The following is an 18483-nucleotide window of genomic DNA, read 5'->3' as shown; positions in this document are numbered from 1 at the left end:
CGAGCATTTTTTTTTGCTCGCCGTGCACTCTCCGTGTTCCGGAGGGCTCGTTGCCTCTCCTGCTGCCACTATTCAATGTTTATAAGACTCGCCGCCACTCGCGGCGAGTCTTAACCCCTGCAGCGGACGAGCGTCCGCAGCAGGGAGCTGACAGGGACGTGGCATCCAGGGAGATTAAAGTCTCCCTGGATGCCACAGAACATATGTGAGGGTAGGGGGCCCCCCTGGGACCCAGGCAGCACAGGCTGCCCCCCTCTATAGCCAGCGGGGGACCCAGTATTCACTGTACCCGAACGTGCTTCGGGTGCAGTGAATATATGAATATCTAATGAGCGGCTCGAGCGCTCTGGCCCCCTGCTGGCTGCACTGTGTAAAAAAAAGAAAAAAAAAAAATGTAAAAAAATATTTTTTTAAAAATTAAATATATATTCATGTGCTATAGGCACATGAATAAAAATAACATGGCCCTCCACAGAAAAAAAAACCTGATTTTTTGACACCAAAATTAAAAAAAACACCCTTTTAGTTTAAAAGTTCACATTCCTGCTCTCCATCAAAAGATGGAGAATTTCTTCACGGAGAGAGACGGCGAGAATCACTAAGAAAGACGGAGAATATTTCACATTGAATAGGGTGGCTCGCCTTTGGAGAAAAAAAACCTCTCTCCACGGCGAAAAAAGCACAAGTTCTCCACAAAAGACGGAGAACTTTTCTCATTGAATACTGCCCTATGTCTGGTGCGTTTTGAGCTATACACTAGTGCTATGCATTTTTTTTCTGCTTTAATGTGATGCGATCTAGTACAAAAAGAATTGCCTGCACATACTTTTTGAACTGTGCAATATCGTGTTCGCGGGAGTGCGCATCGCATCGCAAGCCCTACAAGAACACGGTGCAATTTACGCTAAATGCTATGCATCTTTAACTTAAAAGTTCAAAACACATATAATAATTGTAGCTTATCTGCCACTCGCTCAGGAATGGCGGGAAGAGACTGGTATAGCAGCACGGACGGTGTAATGGTTAGCATTACTGCCTCACAGCGCTGAGGTCATGGGTTCGATTCCCACCATGGCCCTAACTGTGCAGAGTTTGTATATTCTCCCCGTATTTGCTGCGTGGGTTTCCTCCGGGTACTCCGGTTTCCTCCCACAATCCAAAAATATACTGGTAGGTTAATTGGCTTCCAACAAATTAACTCTAGAATGTCTGTGTGTGCGTGTACATGTGGTGGGGAATATAGATTGTAAGCTCCACTGGGGCAGGGACTGATGTGAATGTTCAAATATTCTCTGTACAGCGCTGCGGAATATGCGCTATATAAGAAACTGTTATTAATAATAATAATAGCAGGGAAAAGTAATGAGACAAGTATGTGAGGATGAGAGGACTGGCCAGATGTATCAAGCTTCAAAAGTGAAAACATGGAGAGTGATAAACAGCCAGCCAATCAGCTCCCACCTGCCATGTCACAGGCTGGGTTTAAATAATAACAGGCAGGAGCTGATTGGCTGGCTGTTTATTACTCTCTCTCGTTGCCCTAAATTTATCGATGCTCATATTTTACTTTGTAAGGTAAGAACCACCTTAAGTGACAAGAGAATAGAACTGCAAATCAAGGTGACATCTTACATTTCTTTGCTCACACATTGAACAATAAGGGAATTATTAGCAGTAATCCCACCCAGTATCTTGTAACATTTGGAAATCATTGAGATCTGTTTACTCTGGTGGCCTGCGTAATGTTTATACACTTCTCCTGTAAAAGTCTGTAACCCTTGGTCTACTGAAACTATGCAGGATTTCGTACAGGGGAGTAAAAGGTTCTTTTATTATTATTATCGTTTATTTATATGGCGCCACAAGGGTTCCGCAGCGCCTACCGATACATAAATGAGCAAATAGTACAAGACTATTTAGGACAAGTACATGGAAAATATGGATAGTTACATCAGGGGACAGGACACTGAAGCAATTATCAGGGTGGCAGAGGTTTATATATTCTAAGACAGGTACATGAGGAGAGAGGGCCCTGTTCGTGAGAGCTTACATTCTAAAGAGGAGGGTAGGACAGACAGGAGTGACACAGAAGGGGTAGCAGTGAGCATAAATAGACAGGATGAAAATATTTCTAAATATTCTTTCGATATATGATGTAGCTCTAAAGGATGTATAGTGTAAAGGCCCATACACGCTGGGTAATCTTGCTCACTGTGTATTGACAGCGACGTTGGGGAAAATCGCTGGGCTGAAAAATCACACAGAGCATTTTTCGCCCGTTTTAGCAATTTTTCCCAGGAGTGGAGGACTTTCCATAGCAGGACACTAAGAAAGCCGCAATACCAGCAGATGAGCCCCCGGGGCAGCGATGATGTGGAAGCGCACCGTTTATCACTGCCCTGTACACACAGGGCAGCTTTCGAGCTGAAAGCCGCTCAAACAAGTAAAGTGAGTGGCTTTCAGCTCAGAGCCGCCCAGTGTGTATGGGCCTTTAGCAGTCATACTGAATTAGGGAATAACAACAATCGAGTTTGTCTAGAGTTAACCCTGTTCTGTAATGTACAGAGGGTGGGATGCATCAGGGGGATGCGGCCATTTGGTCTACAGCATGATGGTCAACAGTCATTAGGTCGGCATCATTAGGTCGACATGGTTTTAGGGCGAAAGGTCATTAGTTCGACAGGTCGTTAGTTCGACAGTCATAAGGTCGACATGGGGTTTTTCACAGTTTTTTGAGCTGACATGTGCCAACAGGCGGTATTTCATGTCCTACCATCCACTAGGGCGTGGTGGGAAAATAAAATTGTGTGCCGAGCGTAGCGAGGCACCGTGCCTGACGCATTGCGAGCGCAGCGAGCGATGCGAGGGGGATGCGGTGCACTTTAAACTGTGTCCATGTAGACTGAGTTGACATTCAGGTAAAAAAACAGTGAAAGCCCCCATGTCGACCTTTTGACTGTGGACCTAGACATTGTCGAACTAATGACCTGTCGAACTAACGACCTGTCAAACTAATGACCTTTCGACCTAGAACCATGTCAACCTTTTCCCACGTCGACCTACACAAATGTCGACCTTTTCACATGTCGACCTAATGGTGTCGACCTAATGACTATCGACCATCATGCTGTAGACCAAATGATCCCAACCCATTACATTTCGTATGCAAATCCTTCATAGTATGTTGTGTTGTATGCTCAGAAAACATTGCCCAGCCTCGTGTAATCACAATTAGGTTTAAAAAAGAAGCAGTATAAATGATATTGCCCTATGGCTTCTACTCTATAGGTGCGTACACACGGGGGGCGATTATAGCAAATATCACTGGCAATATGGTCGCTGAGTGACCATATTGCCAGTGATTGAAGTGTGCACCAGCGATAAATCGCCGGGTGCGTGCTCCCGTTTTCAGCCCCTGAATGGTCGCATGCTCCTCCGACTTCCACTGCCTCTTCTCCCGGCAGTGTGACATTTTCATCTCTGGTCGCAGATGAAAACAGGACTCTGAGCAATATGATTGCTGAGCAATATATTGCGAGCAATATATTGCCAGCGATCATATTGCCCCGTGTGTACGCACCTTATGGCTTCTACTCTCCATGTCATAATTCTTTTGGCATTCTTTTAGATGGATAATTGCAGTGACAGCTGTAATTTATTTTCTTTAAACCTTTTTGAGGCATATTTGATGTCATGATTTAGGGCCTTATTCTAGTTCACCCTTAGAGGCAAATTCCTTCTCAGATGGACAAAACCATGTGCACTGCAGGATGTAACAGGTGCAGATAGATTTAGATTTGGGTGAGTTATTTTGTTTCTGTGCAGGGAAAATACTGACTGCTTTATTTCTACACTGCAATATAGATCTCCCTTTGAAGAAAAACACCACCCAAATCTAACTCACTCTGCACATGTTACATCTGCCCCCCTGCAGTGCACATGGTTTTGTCCATCTAATAAGGATTTTGTCAGAAAGAGTGAACTAGTATAAGGCCCTAAGAGTGAACTAGAATAAGGCCCTAAGAGTGAACTAGAATAAGGCCCTATGTGAGAAATTTACAACTTGGTATTGTAAGGTCAGCTGTCTTTGGGCAAGATGTACTAAGCCTTGAAAAGTATTAAAATGGAAATGGTGATAAACCACAGATCAATCAGCATCTGTCAGCATCTGTCATATTTTAAATACAGATTGTACCATGGCAGTTAGCAGCTGATTGGCTGGAGTTATATCACTCTCAATGTTATCATATTTCAAGCTTAGTACATCTGGCCCATTATAAGTTGATAAATAAATAACTGTTTGACTCGGGGTCTTGTTTTACTTTTTTGGAAGCATTAACCCAGCATGTATTTTTATCCAGTATAATAATAATATTAATAATAATCATAATAATAATAATAAAAATAGTAATGTTATTTATATAGCACTTTTCTCCTAATAAGACTCAAAGTGTTTGCATTAGTGCTTTTCTCCTAATAAGACTCAAACTGCTTGCAAACTTAAAAACTTAACAAGGGTCATTATTGAAATGCTTGGGTGAACAGGAAAATCTTGAGTCTATTTTTGAATGTTTCCAGTGGAAGCTTCTCGAACTGAGCAGGGAAGTGAGTTCCATAGAGTTGGAGCCACAGGGCTGAAAGCTCGACCCCCAGATGAATTCAGGGAAAATCTAGGTACTGTTAGTAGTCCTTCATCAACCGATGATCATGGGTTAAACAATGCATTTCCTTTGTGATTGTCAGAGTCATGTGGGCAAGTTGCTATTGCTGCTGCTTACATGGAAGTGTAGGACCGCACTTATTTGGTAATGCAGCATGATGCATCACACTTCCTGCTTGCATTAGTGTTCTGAGCTGCATCCCAGGATTGATGGTTCATCAGTGACACCATCAGCTGGATGTGTGACCCATAGAATTGTGCAAGTTGGCCACTGCAGGTCCTACCAAGAGGTTGGGAAATCTCTGTCATCCAATGGAGAGCTTGGCCACATCCCTCCCCCACAAGAAACGGAGGCCATCAACGGTACTTCCCCACCCCAAAAGATCATCAGACTGTCAAGCAGTCTGCTCCCTATCTGTGTGTTATATCGCAGACCCGTACTACATGTGCAGTATGGGTCTGGTCCATAGGCAAATCATTGAACATTTGTACTTTGCGCCATGCGCCACTATTTTAGTGGGATCCGGAGCAGCACATTGTGAATGTTGCGGACTTTGTCAACAAGTATATCAACAGACTATTTTTAGTCTTAGAATAGGATTAGTCGGTGGTTAGGGTTGAATGCAAAGTGAATATAAACCAGATTTACCTACATGCCAACTGTTGGTGTACAGACCATGGGGGGGGGGGGGTAGTCAATATTTCGATTCCAGGGAAAAACAGCAAAAAACATTTTACAGTTTACGCAAAGAATAGATGGAATTCACATTCCCTCCATTCAATGTTTTTCCTTTTTTTACGATATTTTGGAAACAATCAGAAAATAAATGGATCTGCGAATCAACGTCTTTTTTAGCGGAGACAGACACTAATTCAAAAATTTAGCGCCAATTTCCGCGAATGCAGATTTGGCTTTCCAAAGACCCGAATCTGCAAACGAGAAACCCAGCCATTTTTCCTTTATTTCTAGCTTCAGATTTTAGTATGAATTTGGAGAGACAAAGATTGTCTCACTTCTTTTTTACTACATCCTTGAAACTCAAAAATTAGAATATCGTGCACAAGTTAATTTATTTCAGTAATTCAACTTAAAAGGTAAAAGTAATATATTATATATACTCATTCCATGCAAAGGGGCAGATGTATTAAGCCTGGAGAAGAGATAAAGTGGAGATAAAGTGAAAGGAGATAAAGCACCAGACAATGAACTGTTTGAAAATGACAGTTGGGAGTTGATTGGCTGGTTCTTTATCTCCTTTCACTTTATCTCCACTTTATCTCCAGTTTATCTCTTCTCCAAGCTTAATACATCTGCCCCAAAGTAATACCCCTTTTACACCCAAACGCCGGGTCGCACCCGGCTTTTTTAGACCCAGGTTCAAGCCTGGTGCGACCCGGCGTTTAGTGCCATTTACACCGGGTGGACAGCCCGACCCAAACCCGCGCCCGCCCCCCCCCCGGAGCTTGGAGATGAGCGCGATGTCATCTCCAAGCGCCAATCACCGCCGCGTGCCGCCGCCGGACCGGAACGCTGCTGGGGGCAGCCCAGCACTAAGGTAAGCTGCTAGGCTGCCCCCAGTCTTCGCGCACACTCCCCCCGCCGTCGCACAGGAGGTGAATGGATGCCGCACACAGGCATCCGTTCACCTCCCTCCCCCGCCGCCGCTGCTGCTGCTGTCTGCAGAGTATAGCAGACAGCAGCGCCGGCTGTCAGTGACTGTCAGGCTGACAACCCGTCCAACCTGCGGACGCTGCGGTCCGCAGGTTGGACGTTCCCCATTCATGTAAATGGGAGCCGGGTCATCCGACCCGGCGTTCCCATTTACACCGCCCTCTACCCAGGTCCTAGCCGTGTTCTACCCAGGTCAGGACCTGGGTAGAAGTCCCGTGTAAAGGGACACGGCGTTAGGGATTTACACCGCCGAAGAACCGGGTCTGACCCGCCGCTGACCCGGATTTTTCGGCGGTGTAAAAGGGGTATAAGATATTTCCACCTTAAGACCCCCATACACTAGGGCGACTTGTCCTAAGGACAAGTCAGCCCCGATTTCCCCTGAGCTTCCCGGGCAGCTTCCCGGGGGAGCTTGATAAGTTTTGGCACTTGATGTGCCATTTTTTACATGTGATAAATCGGATGCGATTTATCACATGTAAAAATCTGGGGGGGAGGCATCAGGAGCAGGCTGGCAGTGGGTACCTGCCTGGGGAGCGGCAGGAGCAGGGACTGGTCCGGGGAGCAGCACAAGGTGTAGCGGCAGGCAGGGAGCGGGGAACGCGGCGCAGATGCTGAGCAGAGACCGGGGGCGCGGCGGGAGAATAGAAGGAAATCCTATTCAAAAGACTGAGCGGCCGCTGATTGGCTGGGAACTCAGCCAATCAGTGGCCGCCCGGTCTTTTGAATAGGATGGTTTCTATTCTCCCCCCCGCTCTGCGGTCCCCACGGCGAGCGGTAGAATAGAAACCATCCTATTCCTAGGATTTCCTTCCATTCTCCCGCCGCGCCCCCGGTCCCCGCTCCCTGCCTGCCGCTACACCTTGTGCCGCTCCCCGGACCAGTCCCTGCTCCTGCCGCTCCCCGGACAGGTACCCACTCTGGGAGTCAGGAGTCTGGGAGACAGGTACCCACAACCATCCGCTGCCTGCCGCTACACCTTGTGCCGCTCCCCGGACCAGTCCCTGCTCCTGCCGCTCCCCGGACAGGTACCCACTCCCAGCCTGCTCCTGATGCTCCCCCCCCCCCCAGACGGCTGCACATGATTAATCTTATGTGCAGACCGTCCGACATCTGGATCTGATCCGATGCGCACGGGACCAGGATCAGATCAGATGTCATACCCTACGCAATTTGGCCAATTTCACCTAATTTCTTGGTCCAATCCTCCAGAATCGGGTGAAATCGGGGCCAAATCGCGTAGTGTATGGGGACCTTTTGGTTTGTTATAATGTTGATGATAATGGCTTATAGCTTATCAAAACCCCAAATTCAAAAACGTCGAAAATTAGAATTTTACATAAAGTCAATAAAAAAAGGATTTTAAATACAGATATATCAGCCCTCTGAAAAGTACAATCATGCATATGTACTTGGTTTGGGCACCTTTTGCATGAATTACTGACTCAATGTGGCGTGGCATGGATGCTATCAGCTTGTGGCACTACTGAGGAGTTATGAAAGACCAGGATGCTTCAATAGCGGCCTTCAGCTCTTCTGCATTGTTCAGTCTCTTGTCTCTCATCTTTCTCTTGGCAAAGCCCCATAGAATTTCTATGGGGTTCAGGTCAGATGAGTTTGCTGACCAATCCAGCTCAGTAATCCAATGGTCATTGAACCAGGTTTTGGTACTTTAGGCAGTGTGGGCAGGTGCTATGTCCTGCTGCAAAATAAGGTCAGCGTCTCCATAAAGCTTGTCTGCTGAAGGAAGCAAGAAGTGCTCTAAAATTTCCTTGTACACTGCTGTGTCGACTCTGGACGCAGCAGTCCAGAGTCGACGCAGCAGTCTACAAGGACATTTTAGAGCACTTCTTGCTTCCTTCAGCAGACCGGCTTTATGGAGATGCTGACCTTATTTTGCAGCAGGACATAGCACCTGCCCACATTGCCTAAAGTACCAAAACCTGGTTCAATGCACAGTGGACCAATACCAGAAGATGACATGGCTCCCCAAATTAACACAGACTGTGGAAACTTCACACTGGACTTCAAGCATCTTGGATTGTGTGCCTCTCCATTTTTTCCTCCAAACTCTGGGAACTTGGTTTCCAAAGTTTGCTCTCATCAGAAAAGAGCACTTTGGACCATTTTTTTCTTTAGCCCAGGTAAGACGCTGCTGACATGGTTTGTTGTTCAGGAGCGGCTTGACAAGAGGAATACGACATTTGACGCTCATGTCCAGGATCCGTCTGTGTGTGGTGGCTCTTGACGCACTAACTCCAGCCTGAGTCCACTCCTTGTGAAGCTCCCCCACACTTTTGAATGGCCTTTTCCTGACAATCCTCTCCAGGCTGTGGTCATCCCTGCTGCTTGTGCATCTTTTTCTTCCACACTTTTCCCTTCCACTTAACTTTTTATGAATATGCTTTGATACAGCACTGAGAACATCCAACTTCTTTTGCAATTTCCTTTTGAGGCTTTCCCTCCTTGTGGAGGGTGTCAATGGCGGTTTTCTGCACAACTGTGAGGTCAGCGGTCTTCCCCATGATTGTGAAGTCTATGGAACCAGACTGAGAGATCATTTAAATTAGCTGATTAGAGTGTGACACTTTGAGCCTACAATATTGAATCTTTTCACAATATTCAAATTTTCTGAGATTTTGGTTTTGGGGTTTTCATAAGCTGTAAACCATAAATCATCAAACTGATATTAAATAAAGGATTGGAATATCTCACTTTGCATGTAATGAGTCTATATAATATAGATTGTCTCTAGATTGTAAGCTTGCGAGCAGGGCCCTCCAACCTCCATGTCGGGTTGTATCTACTCAGTTTGTTTAACCACTGTTGTTTCCAATTGTAAAGCGCAACGGAATATGCTGCGCTATATAAGAAACTGTAAATAAATAAATAAATTATATAAGTTTCACCTTTTAAGGTAATTTAACTTTTGGATAATATTCAAATTTTTCGAGTTTCCCCATTTATAATAAACATAAACAAAATTTCCAGTGCATATAGCAAAAATTGCATCATGGGTATATATATGCCTTTTAGCCAGCCCTGTAATCTGCTATCAAATGCATTCACTCATATAAACAGTTAACAGAGATTTTAATGATGCAAGTGCCAAGTACAAGCTATTTTGCAATTGTCAGAATGACATACTTTAGTTGCAGTGCTCAAAATGTAACTATTGCAAATACGAACATTTAAATATCTCTTTTGAGATACAAATAAACTCAGGAGTGTGTGTGTGTGTGTGTGTGTGTGTGTGTGTGTGTGTAGTGGGAGGGGGGGGAGACAATAGGGTGGGTGTTGAGGGTCATTGTAGTTGTCCTCTCATTTTACCTATTATTCGTAGCTATGATATTGAGTACTGTATTGTTTACATAGAAACATTGAAACATAGAATATGACGGCAGATAGGAACCACTTGGCCCATCTAGTCTGCCCCTTTAGTTTAAATGTTGTTTACTACTCACCCAAAATGTCAGAACTTTAGGGTGCTCTCCCACTTCCCCAGTAAAGTAGGTGGTCCAGAGGTTTGATGACGCCGTACACATAGAATTACACAACAGACGATTGACTCCTAAAATAGATTATAATGCATAATCTGCCATTGCATAGTTTGGGTAGAGGGGGATGCGGTCATTTGGTCGAATGCATTATGATCGAATGTTATTACATCGAATCCATTAGGTCGAATTGCTAAAAGGTCGACATGATTCTAGGTCGACATGGGAAAAGGTCGAAATGATTCTAGGTCGAAAGGTCATTAGTTCGACAGGTCATTAGGTCGACAAGGTCATTAGTTCGACATTGTCTAGGTCGACATTCACAAAGTCGACATGGGGTTTTTCACTGTTTTTTGAGCCGACATGTGCTGACAGGCGGTATTTCATGCCCTACCATCCACTAGGGCGTGGTGGGAGAATAAAATAGTGTGCCCGACGCATAGCGAGCGATGCGAGGGGATGCAGTGCACTTTAAACTGTGTCCATGTCGACTGTGTTGACATTCAGGTAAAAAAACAGTGAAAAACCCCATGTCGACTTTGTGAATGTCGACCTAGACAATGTCGAACTAATGACCTTGTCGACCTAATGACCTGTCGAACTAATGACCTTTCGACCTAGAATCATTTCGACCTTTTCCCATGTCGACCTAGAATCATGTCGACCTTTTAGCAATTCGACCTAATGGATTCTATGTAATGACATTCGACCATAATGCATTCGACCAAACGATCCCAAACCGGTAGAGGGATGCAATTTATCATGCTATGGGCAGGATGTGCTAAGCAATTATGGTACATCTTACCACACATCGCATCTGTACTAACATATGCGATTAGTATTGCAAAGGACTGCTCTTGTGAAAAGAGCTGCCCTTTGCGAAGCCACCACTACGCTAGGTGAGAGGGTCCTGGCAGGTCCCTCTCACCTTCTACATCCAGGAACCTCCTGCTGAAGATGGCAGGGGATGCAGAAAGAAGCCCATAGGCTTCTATAGGGTAACGGCAGAAAAAGCTGGCATTACCCTCAGTGTTGGAACCAGAGTTTTTATCGTATTTTTCAATTGATGCATCTTGACTTATGTTCCTACCACTACCCACTAAGACATCATATCCGGGATCTCCCACAGGGGGTATTTAAAATGTAGGCAAACATATAGTGTGCTCAGTTATTTGTAATTTCTATTTCTACCACTGTCTGCAGTATTTCTAGGAAAATCTTGGGTTCCAGATGACGCTCCATTAGTCAGGATTCCGATGGTCAGTACGCCATCATCGGAAACCCGACTGCTAAATGCGCAACAGTCAGGATCCCAACTAACAGGGGCTATTCTGGAGGGAGAACCTGTGGCCAGCGCAACTGCAGTGGGATGGTAGGAGGTTGGATGATTTGTACTGAATCACAACATCTTACCCACAGCTCCCCTGTAAAATATAGTAAATCATATTTTTTGAAATGCTAAGGGCCAGGACGAGGATGTCAAAAATGCAGCACAACACCTCTCCCCACCAGATAGGGCTGCAGTGGCATATTTATTATGGGTGCAATGTTTGCAGTGCACATTGGCCCCTGAGTCCCAGGGGGGCACACACTGCACCCATTTTTAATACTTACCCCTCTGGATTCCCACGATAAAGCTAGCAGTGCTCCTGGAATTGCAGAAAAACAGCACCATTTTTTGGGAGTTCTGCGTCTGGGGAGTCTGAGCCCTCTAGGGAAGAGAGGAGGGGGCCTGAACAGAGGAGACTTCACACCGGCCTCCTCCTCTCTTAAAGCACCTCTGTAGGGCTGTGTTCATTTGGAACTTTACTGGAGAAGGTTTCTGGAAAGTCTGAAAGTATACACTATCTCACACAGGAAGAATTTATCAAAGATTTACCAGAGATAAAGTGGAGAGAGATAAAGTACTTACAAATTAGCATCTAGATGTTTTTTTACAGGTGTGTATTTGAAAAATGTCAGAATCTGATTGGTTGTTTGGTTCTTTATCTCTCCGCACTTTATTTCTCTCCAAAGTTTAATAGACTTTCCTCTTCCTTGTCAATGAACTTTAGTGAATCCTGGGTCATTAACTGTGCTCCAGTTAAAAGTGACGTAGAAAGATATATAAAAAACTGTACAGAGTTATGTGTGCCACTAGTAACTTCAAAGGCCAAAGTCAACTTGGCCATAAGTGAGGATTTTTTTTTCTTTAAACCCTTTCCAATATACCGCTAATAATATCTTAGTGTCATGATTGAAGGCCATAACCTTGATGCTTGTGGAACTGCTGATGTACCATGCAGTGGAGGTAGTAGTGGTGTAAAGAGAAGAATAGTAGGAGAGACAACATTCAACACTGTATTCAGTATTAAGTTAGTGAACAACACACTGTTCAACTGGAATACAATTGAACAGAGTCCCTCCTAATCAGCCAGAGTGGTGGAGCCAGGGATGGTATCCAAAAAGGGCTCACCCTATTGGCTCCACAAGTTTTGTGCTGGGATAGGTCCTTTGTAGCTAGTTGCAATCCTGGTTTCGAGTCAGTGGACTCTTTATCAAGGCTAATGGATTGCTGTTAGAGTTCCTTATTTATGGTAAAGAATGGCGGGAAAACGGGGGCGGTGAGCGTGCCGTAGTGTAGCTCCTCCCCTGATGTCTGGGTAGCGCACCCTTCCTAGTGTGAACCACAATCCGGGCAGGGATGACGCGGCTTCCGGTTCAGGCACCTGAAGTCAGCGTCAACGGTCAGCTGATGTAAACAGCTGGACATTTGACGGCCATCTTAAGTGTGGTATCTTTATTAAGTGTTGTAAGGTAGCCATCTTTCATGAGGTAAAAGGAGGCAGGAAACTGTACTTGTTATCATTATTAGTAGGATACCTCAGGAAAAGATATAAAAGAAATTAAACACAAAAAATTATTACATAAATATGTAACCAATAAAAACATCATTTTGGGAAGGATATTTGAAGAGTTTAAGCCGGGAAGCAATAAAAATATCACAAAAAACATTTAAGTTCTTGGGTCCCTGCGGCTCTCCCCCTCCTGCTGTGCCCGGAAGCCTCTTGCTCAGACAGCTGCCAGGCTCCTCCTCCTTTGTTCACCCAGAAGGTAATAGGGAGGAGGAAGTCACTGGTCTGCGCAGCACAGCAGGAGGCTGCCCGGACATCAATGTGACAATTGTCAAACACACAAAAAAGTCAACATAAGTTTTTTTGTTTAAGCTTTTTTTGGATGTAATTTTGTATGCTTAACCATATCTAAGCATAGTCAATGGAAGCATATATACATTACACCAAATAATATCCCCAATTCACATTGTGACATACAGTGGCCCCAGTTCATATTATGCCACATTACAATGCCCCAGTTTATATAATGCCTCCATTTAATTTTGTGTTATTATGTAACATTATAGTTCCCTCCAGATCATATTGTGCTACATTCAGTTCTATGGGTCCTGGGCCCCTCCATCAAAGTGTGCCCTCATTGAGTAACTACTAATGAATTACATAATATACAGTATACAAAATGCACAAACTAATGTTCCTTTTATAGATCATTTTTACCAAATACAATGTCTCCTAGTTATTGTGTTCATTATTACAACTAAACAGTTGAGAGTACCTTTAACCCATATAGAAATTAACTGTTTATTGATAGTGATGATTAAAAAAAAATCCCCTGCAGTAGATTGTGGCAGCATTCTGTTATATACTGTACACCTATGTTTGTATATAAATGATACAGACATGACACTACTATTAAAGATTGTGTTTTTATTAATATTTCAACAAATATATATTTCAAGGCTCTATAAGTAATGCTAAGGAATGAATGTGTGTTGTCAGTCACAATGCGCTAGCACATACGTGTGGCATATAATTGTCAGTGCCATAAGTTGAAACAACTGTTGAGGTATTGCCAATGCTTACAAGCATTACATAGCGGTACAGAAGTTTCTTTGGACTAATGAACTTCAACAAATTTGTGGTATTTAAGGAATACATTTCAACAACAGATAGCTTCTTAGGAGGCAGATGTAGTGCTATATACATACATGGTTACTGGTGTTGGATTAGAAAATGATTTCGGTAAATAGGAGTGGCCCCATCATGGTAATGTTTTGATGCACACTCCATGGGGGAGATGTACTAAGCCAGTGGTCAGGGAACTCGGTCCTCATTACCCCACGCAGTGCATGTTTTGCAGGTCTCCTCACAGAATCACAAGTGAAATAATTAACTCCACCTGCGGACCTTATAAAATGTGTCTGTGAGTAATTAGTACACCTGTGCACCTGCTGGGTTACCAGCAAATCATGCACTATGTGGGGTAATGAGGACCGAGTTCCCTGACCACTGTACTAAGCCTTTAATAGTGATACAATGGAGAGTGATAAACCACCAACCAATCAGCTCATAACTGCCATTTTTCAAACACAGCCTGGGCAAGATGTACTAAGCCATGAAAAGTGATAAAATGGAGAGTGATAAACCACCAACCAATCGGCTACTACCTGTCATTTTTCAAACACAGCCTGTGGCATGGCAGTTGGGATCTGATTGGCTGGTGGATTATAACTCTCCATTTTATCACTTTTCAAGCTTAGTACATATGGCCCCGTGTAATAGCAGGAACTGAATGTACAGTTTAACTGACCTTGATCTTTCTTCACACAGAACCAAATAACGAAGTCCACAAATGTTGTTTACCAGTCCCACCATGTGAGCAGGAACAAGAGAGGTCAAGTTGTAGGCACCAGAGCGGGCTTCCGTGGATGCACGGTTTGGTTAACAGGTATGTAATTTTATCTTTGGAAGATTTAGAACCTGAGCTGACACCTGACACCACACAACATACTACCTGACCCTCTCCATGAGGGAGAAAATGCTCTGTTCCTGGACTTCCCTGGTAATGTATGATTGCCAGCACCTGTGGTGAGCTAGTTAATTGATGAGAAAGGTGTTTCATCACAGGTGATGGCAATCATACATTACCAGGGAAGTCCAGGAGCAGAGCATTCTCTCCCTCATGGAGAGGGTCATGTAGGCAAGTATGCTTACTAGTTTCCCACTATGTAAAAATCGCATACCACAGAGCTGGACTACAACTCCCATTATCTCCCAAGGTACTAAGCACAACACATCCAAGTAGTAATAATAGGTATGCTGTGCTAGAAGCCTGGTTGTCATGGTGATTAGCTATAATAATTCAGTACAGGTTAAGTATCCCTTATCCGAAATGCTTGGGACCACGAGCATTTTGGAAAAAGGATTTTCCCGGTTTTGGGAATAATTTTATTTAACATACTTACCTGGTCCCCTGGTGGTGCTCCTATGGTCCCCCAGTGTCCATGGTGTCCCCCGGCATCCACGGCAAAAGGTTAAAATCCTTTTTTTTGTGTTAAAATGCACAAGTGAGGCAAGTAATGATTCTTGCCATAAAATGTGGCCAATAGTCCATTTTCGGGCTTTGACCACATTTCCCTGATGTACTATGACCCGGACATTATGTATTTGGTGTGGAGGGTTTTCCTATAGAAACCTATGTTTTTTTTCTGGATCCATGATGTCAGGGAGATCCGATGGGATCCCTCCCATCATCCCTGTGGCCATTGCATCATTTTGTGCATGTGCAAAAAAGCCTCCCGGGTCATAAAGACTGGGTCTCATCGCATAGCTCTGCTCTTTTTGGGAAAGATTCTCTTTTTGTTACTAATCCTATATGTTATTACATATTGTAACAGGTTTCTTGCTAGAGTGCGCTCTGCTACAAAAATCCACCAGCGACCGACTCCAGGCTTGTGCAAAAAAAAATACCTTTTATTCAGGTTGCTCAATTACAAAGTGACAAATAAACAATCAAGGAGCTTAGGCCTTCCTCACTAGCATTCACTTACTCAGGAACCCCTCAGGTCCCTGCATCCTGACACTAGTGCCCCAGTCTTCTGGATCCCACTGTCCCTAGCAGTCCTATCATCTGGACACTAGTAGCTTGTGAGTAGCTTCCACCAGCCACTCTATCAGTGGCACAAGACACTATTAATTCCAGGTGCCACATACCTCTCCTGCTACATTATGTGATTAGTTTTGGCGCGATGGGCAGCGAGATCCTGCCACCTGTCCGTAAAACAACCTTATTTTAATAAAACAAGTGAAGATCAATGATTTTCCCTAATGCAGGTTTGTCGGGAGCTGGGAAGACGACGCTTGGATTTGCTCTGGAGGAATACCTGGTGACTCATGCTATTCCCTGCTACTCCCTGGATGGGGACAATATTCGTCAAGGTCTGAACAAAAACCTGGGTTTCTCCTCTGAAGACCGAGAAGAGAACATCCGCCGTATCGCAGAGGTTGCAAAGCTGTTTGCTGATGCAGGTCTGGTGTGCATCACCAGCTTCATTTCTCCTTATACCAAGGTAATCATACACAGTGCAAAATAATCTCTTTATACCAAGGTAATAACACACACTGCAAAATTATCCTCTTAATCACCGTGATGATAATTCTGTAAACAGAACACAAAGGAAAGCTAAGATCTGTAATTCAGTACTAATAATCTTTAGTCCCCTTGGATGGATTCAAAGCTATAATCTGATAATTACATGTATATGAGACCATGGTATTGATTTTTTTGTTGTCTAAACCCTGATATTATTCTATTGGAGCCTGCAATGAATCTCTTACTGTAAAGGCCCATACACACTGGGCGACTTTGAGCTGAAACTCGCTCAAAACAGCAGGTTTGCCAGCTTGTATTAAGGCTTAGAGCACCATAAGCTAAAACAGTATTGTGATTATTGTGTTACTCAGCTGTTGGTGTCGCTGTACATAGACTAGCAAGTGGTACAGTGTTGACTAGTCTGTCAATTATGAATAATGCAGCATATCCCATCTCTAAAGACAGAAAAAATAAACGACACACAGATCACTTATGTTATTAGCATTATGGTTTATTGGTACTGTTGCTGGCATGGCATTGAAAGCGGGCACCAGAACTCTTCTAACAAGGGCAGGTTGAGTATGCCTTATCCGTAGGTTTTTTGGAATATCCCATTTTTCTTTAGAACCCCACACTGAGGTTTTTTTTGTTTTTGTACTCTTCAGAGGCATTCCCAGTCCCAATGATGTATAGCACGGGTGCTCCATTGACATCATGATGTCAACCACGCAATGCATCATTGGGACCAGCAATGCCTCGAAAGATGGATGCGATGGATGCCGGTTGATACCATGAGAAACTGGGGATCACCTGGGGACCAGGTGAGTATGAAAAAAGTCCTGGTCCCATTCGGATAAGGGATACTCAACCTGTATTACAAACAGCTGGATAACAGATCATTTGTCATCCTTATTGTTAAGGTGCCCATACATTAGGGTGAATTCTCCAAGAGGAGACGTCAACCACGATTCCCCGTTGAACCGTCAAGGAACCACCTGACAGGACTGCATACAATACACTGTATGCAGCCATTTTTGCAAGCAATCCCAGCCAAGTCTGCTGAAAGGCTTGGTGACGTGATAAATCTGTCATGCTGCCTTTGCAATCTTCACTCTCTGATGAGATGCTTGCCTCGGACGTGATGTCAAACACATGTGATTTGGTCACTCTTCATCTTACTTTTCGACGAAATCAGATGACCAAATCGCAGTGGAATCCACCTAGTATATAGGCACCTTTAAATGCTTATTACAAAAAGGATCATCAGAGGTGTAGCTAGAGCTTTATGGACCCCATAACAACATTTTGACTATTCCTCTTCCTCCAGAGAAACACACCTTGACATAGCAGTTGCTTGTCTTATTCACCATAGAAATGCCTAGTTAGACTTTTGGACTAAAGTGGTGCCCTGGTGAATTATAATTCACATTGTTCCAAACAGTACTTCCATTTCATATTATGTCACATTATAGTTCCCCAAATTAACAATATGCCACATTGTACAGGCCAAAACACATGACGCACACATGACGCACAGGTTCATTATTCACTATTATTATTATTATTAGGTTCATTATTCACTGTTATTATTATTATTATTATTCACTATTATTATTCATTATTTATAGTTCACATTATGCCACACAGTGCACAGCAGGAAAATATACAGTGTACATAATAGTTTAACTATTTAATTATTATTTTTTTGTTACATCTGATGGCATTGTCATGTTTTCCATCCAACCAATTCCCAGATCTCGAGGCAAACATGACCAGCATTTTACTGTATAAACCTGTGTTTGAATTGTTGTCATCATTTTGCTTTGGCTTAGGATCGTGACGAGGCACGTACAATACACGAGCGCGCTGGGCTGCCATTTTTTGAGATCTTTGTGGATGCTCCTTTAGACATCTGTGAAAGTAGAGATGTGAAGGGTTTATACAAGAAAGCCCGAGCTGGACAAATAAAAGGTGAATATGAAAATGAAATATGTGTGTCATGATGATGCTCGTTTCAAATGTATGATCGTAAACCTTGGTAGACCGGCATGTTGGCCAATTGGTGGTGGCTTCTAATATATAAAAGTTATATGTCAGGAGATAACGAGGAAAAACTATTTCCACCTCAATTAAAATTGAAAAACTATTAGTTTTGAATCCATATAAGGTAGCACGGTACTTGTGTATTTTGACGGCGCCCCCGATGTCCGTCTTACGATGAACGGATC

The 18483-nt window shown here is 43.7% G+C and overlaps 1 protein-coding gene across 2 annotated transcripts in view; it reads left to right on the top strand.

The window, feature by feature from the left end:
• PAPSS2 (3'-phosphoadenosine 5'-phosphosulfate synthase 2) overlaps nt 1-18483 on the top strand; it is an 89870-nt gene that overhangs the window by 33426 nt on the left and 37961 nt on the right. For both annotated transcript variants that reach the window (XM_083149067.1, XM_083149066.1), the window contains exons 2-4: nt 14494-14611; nt 15997-16232; nt 18088-18226. In XM_083149067.1, the coding sequence (XP_083005193.1) occupies nt 14494-14611; nt 15997-16232; nt 18088-18226 (493 nt within the window). The remainder of the gene's footprint in view (nt 1-14493; nt 14612-15996; nt 16233-18087; nt 18227-18483) is intronic.

The sequence above is a fragment of the Crinia signifera genome, chromosome 6, assembly GCF_055691185.1.
Source record: "Crinia signifera chromosome 6, ASM5569118v1, whole genome shotgun sequence".
Lineage (NCBI taxonomy): Eukaryota > Metazoa > Chordata > Amphibia > Anura > Myobatrachidae > Crinia > Crinia signifera.
The sequence above is the reverse complement of the archived record's forward strand: the minus strand, read 5'-3'. Positions and strand labels throughout refer to the sequence as shown.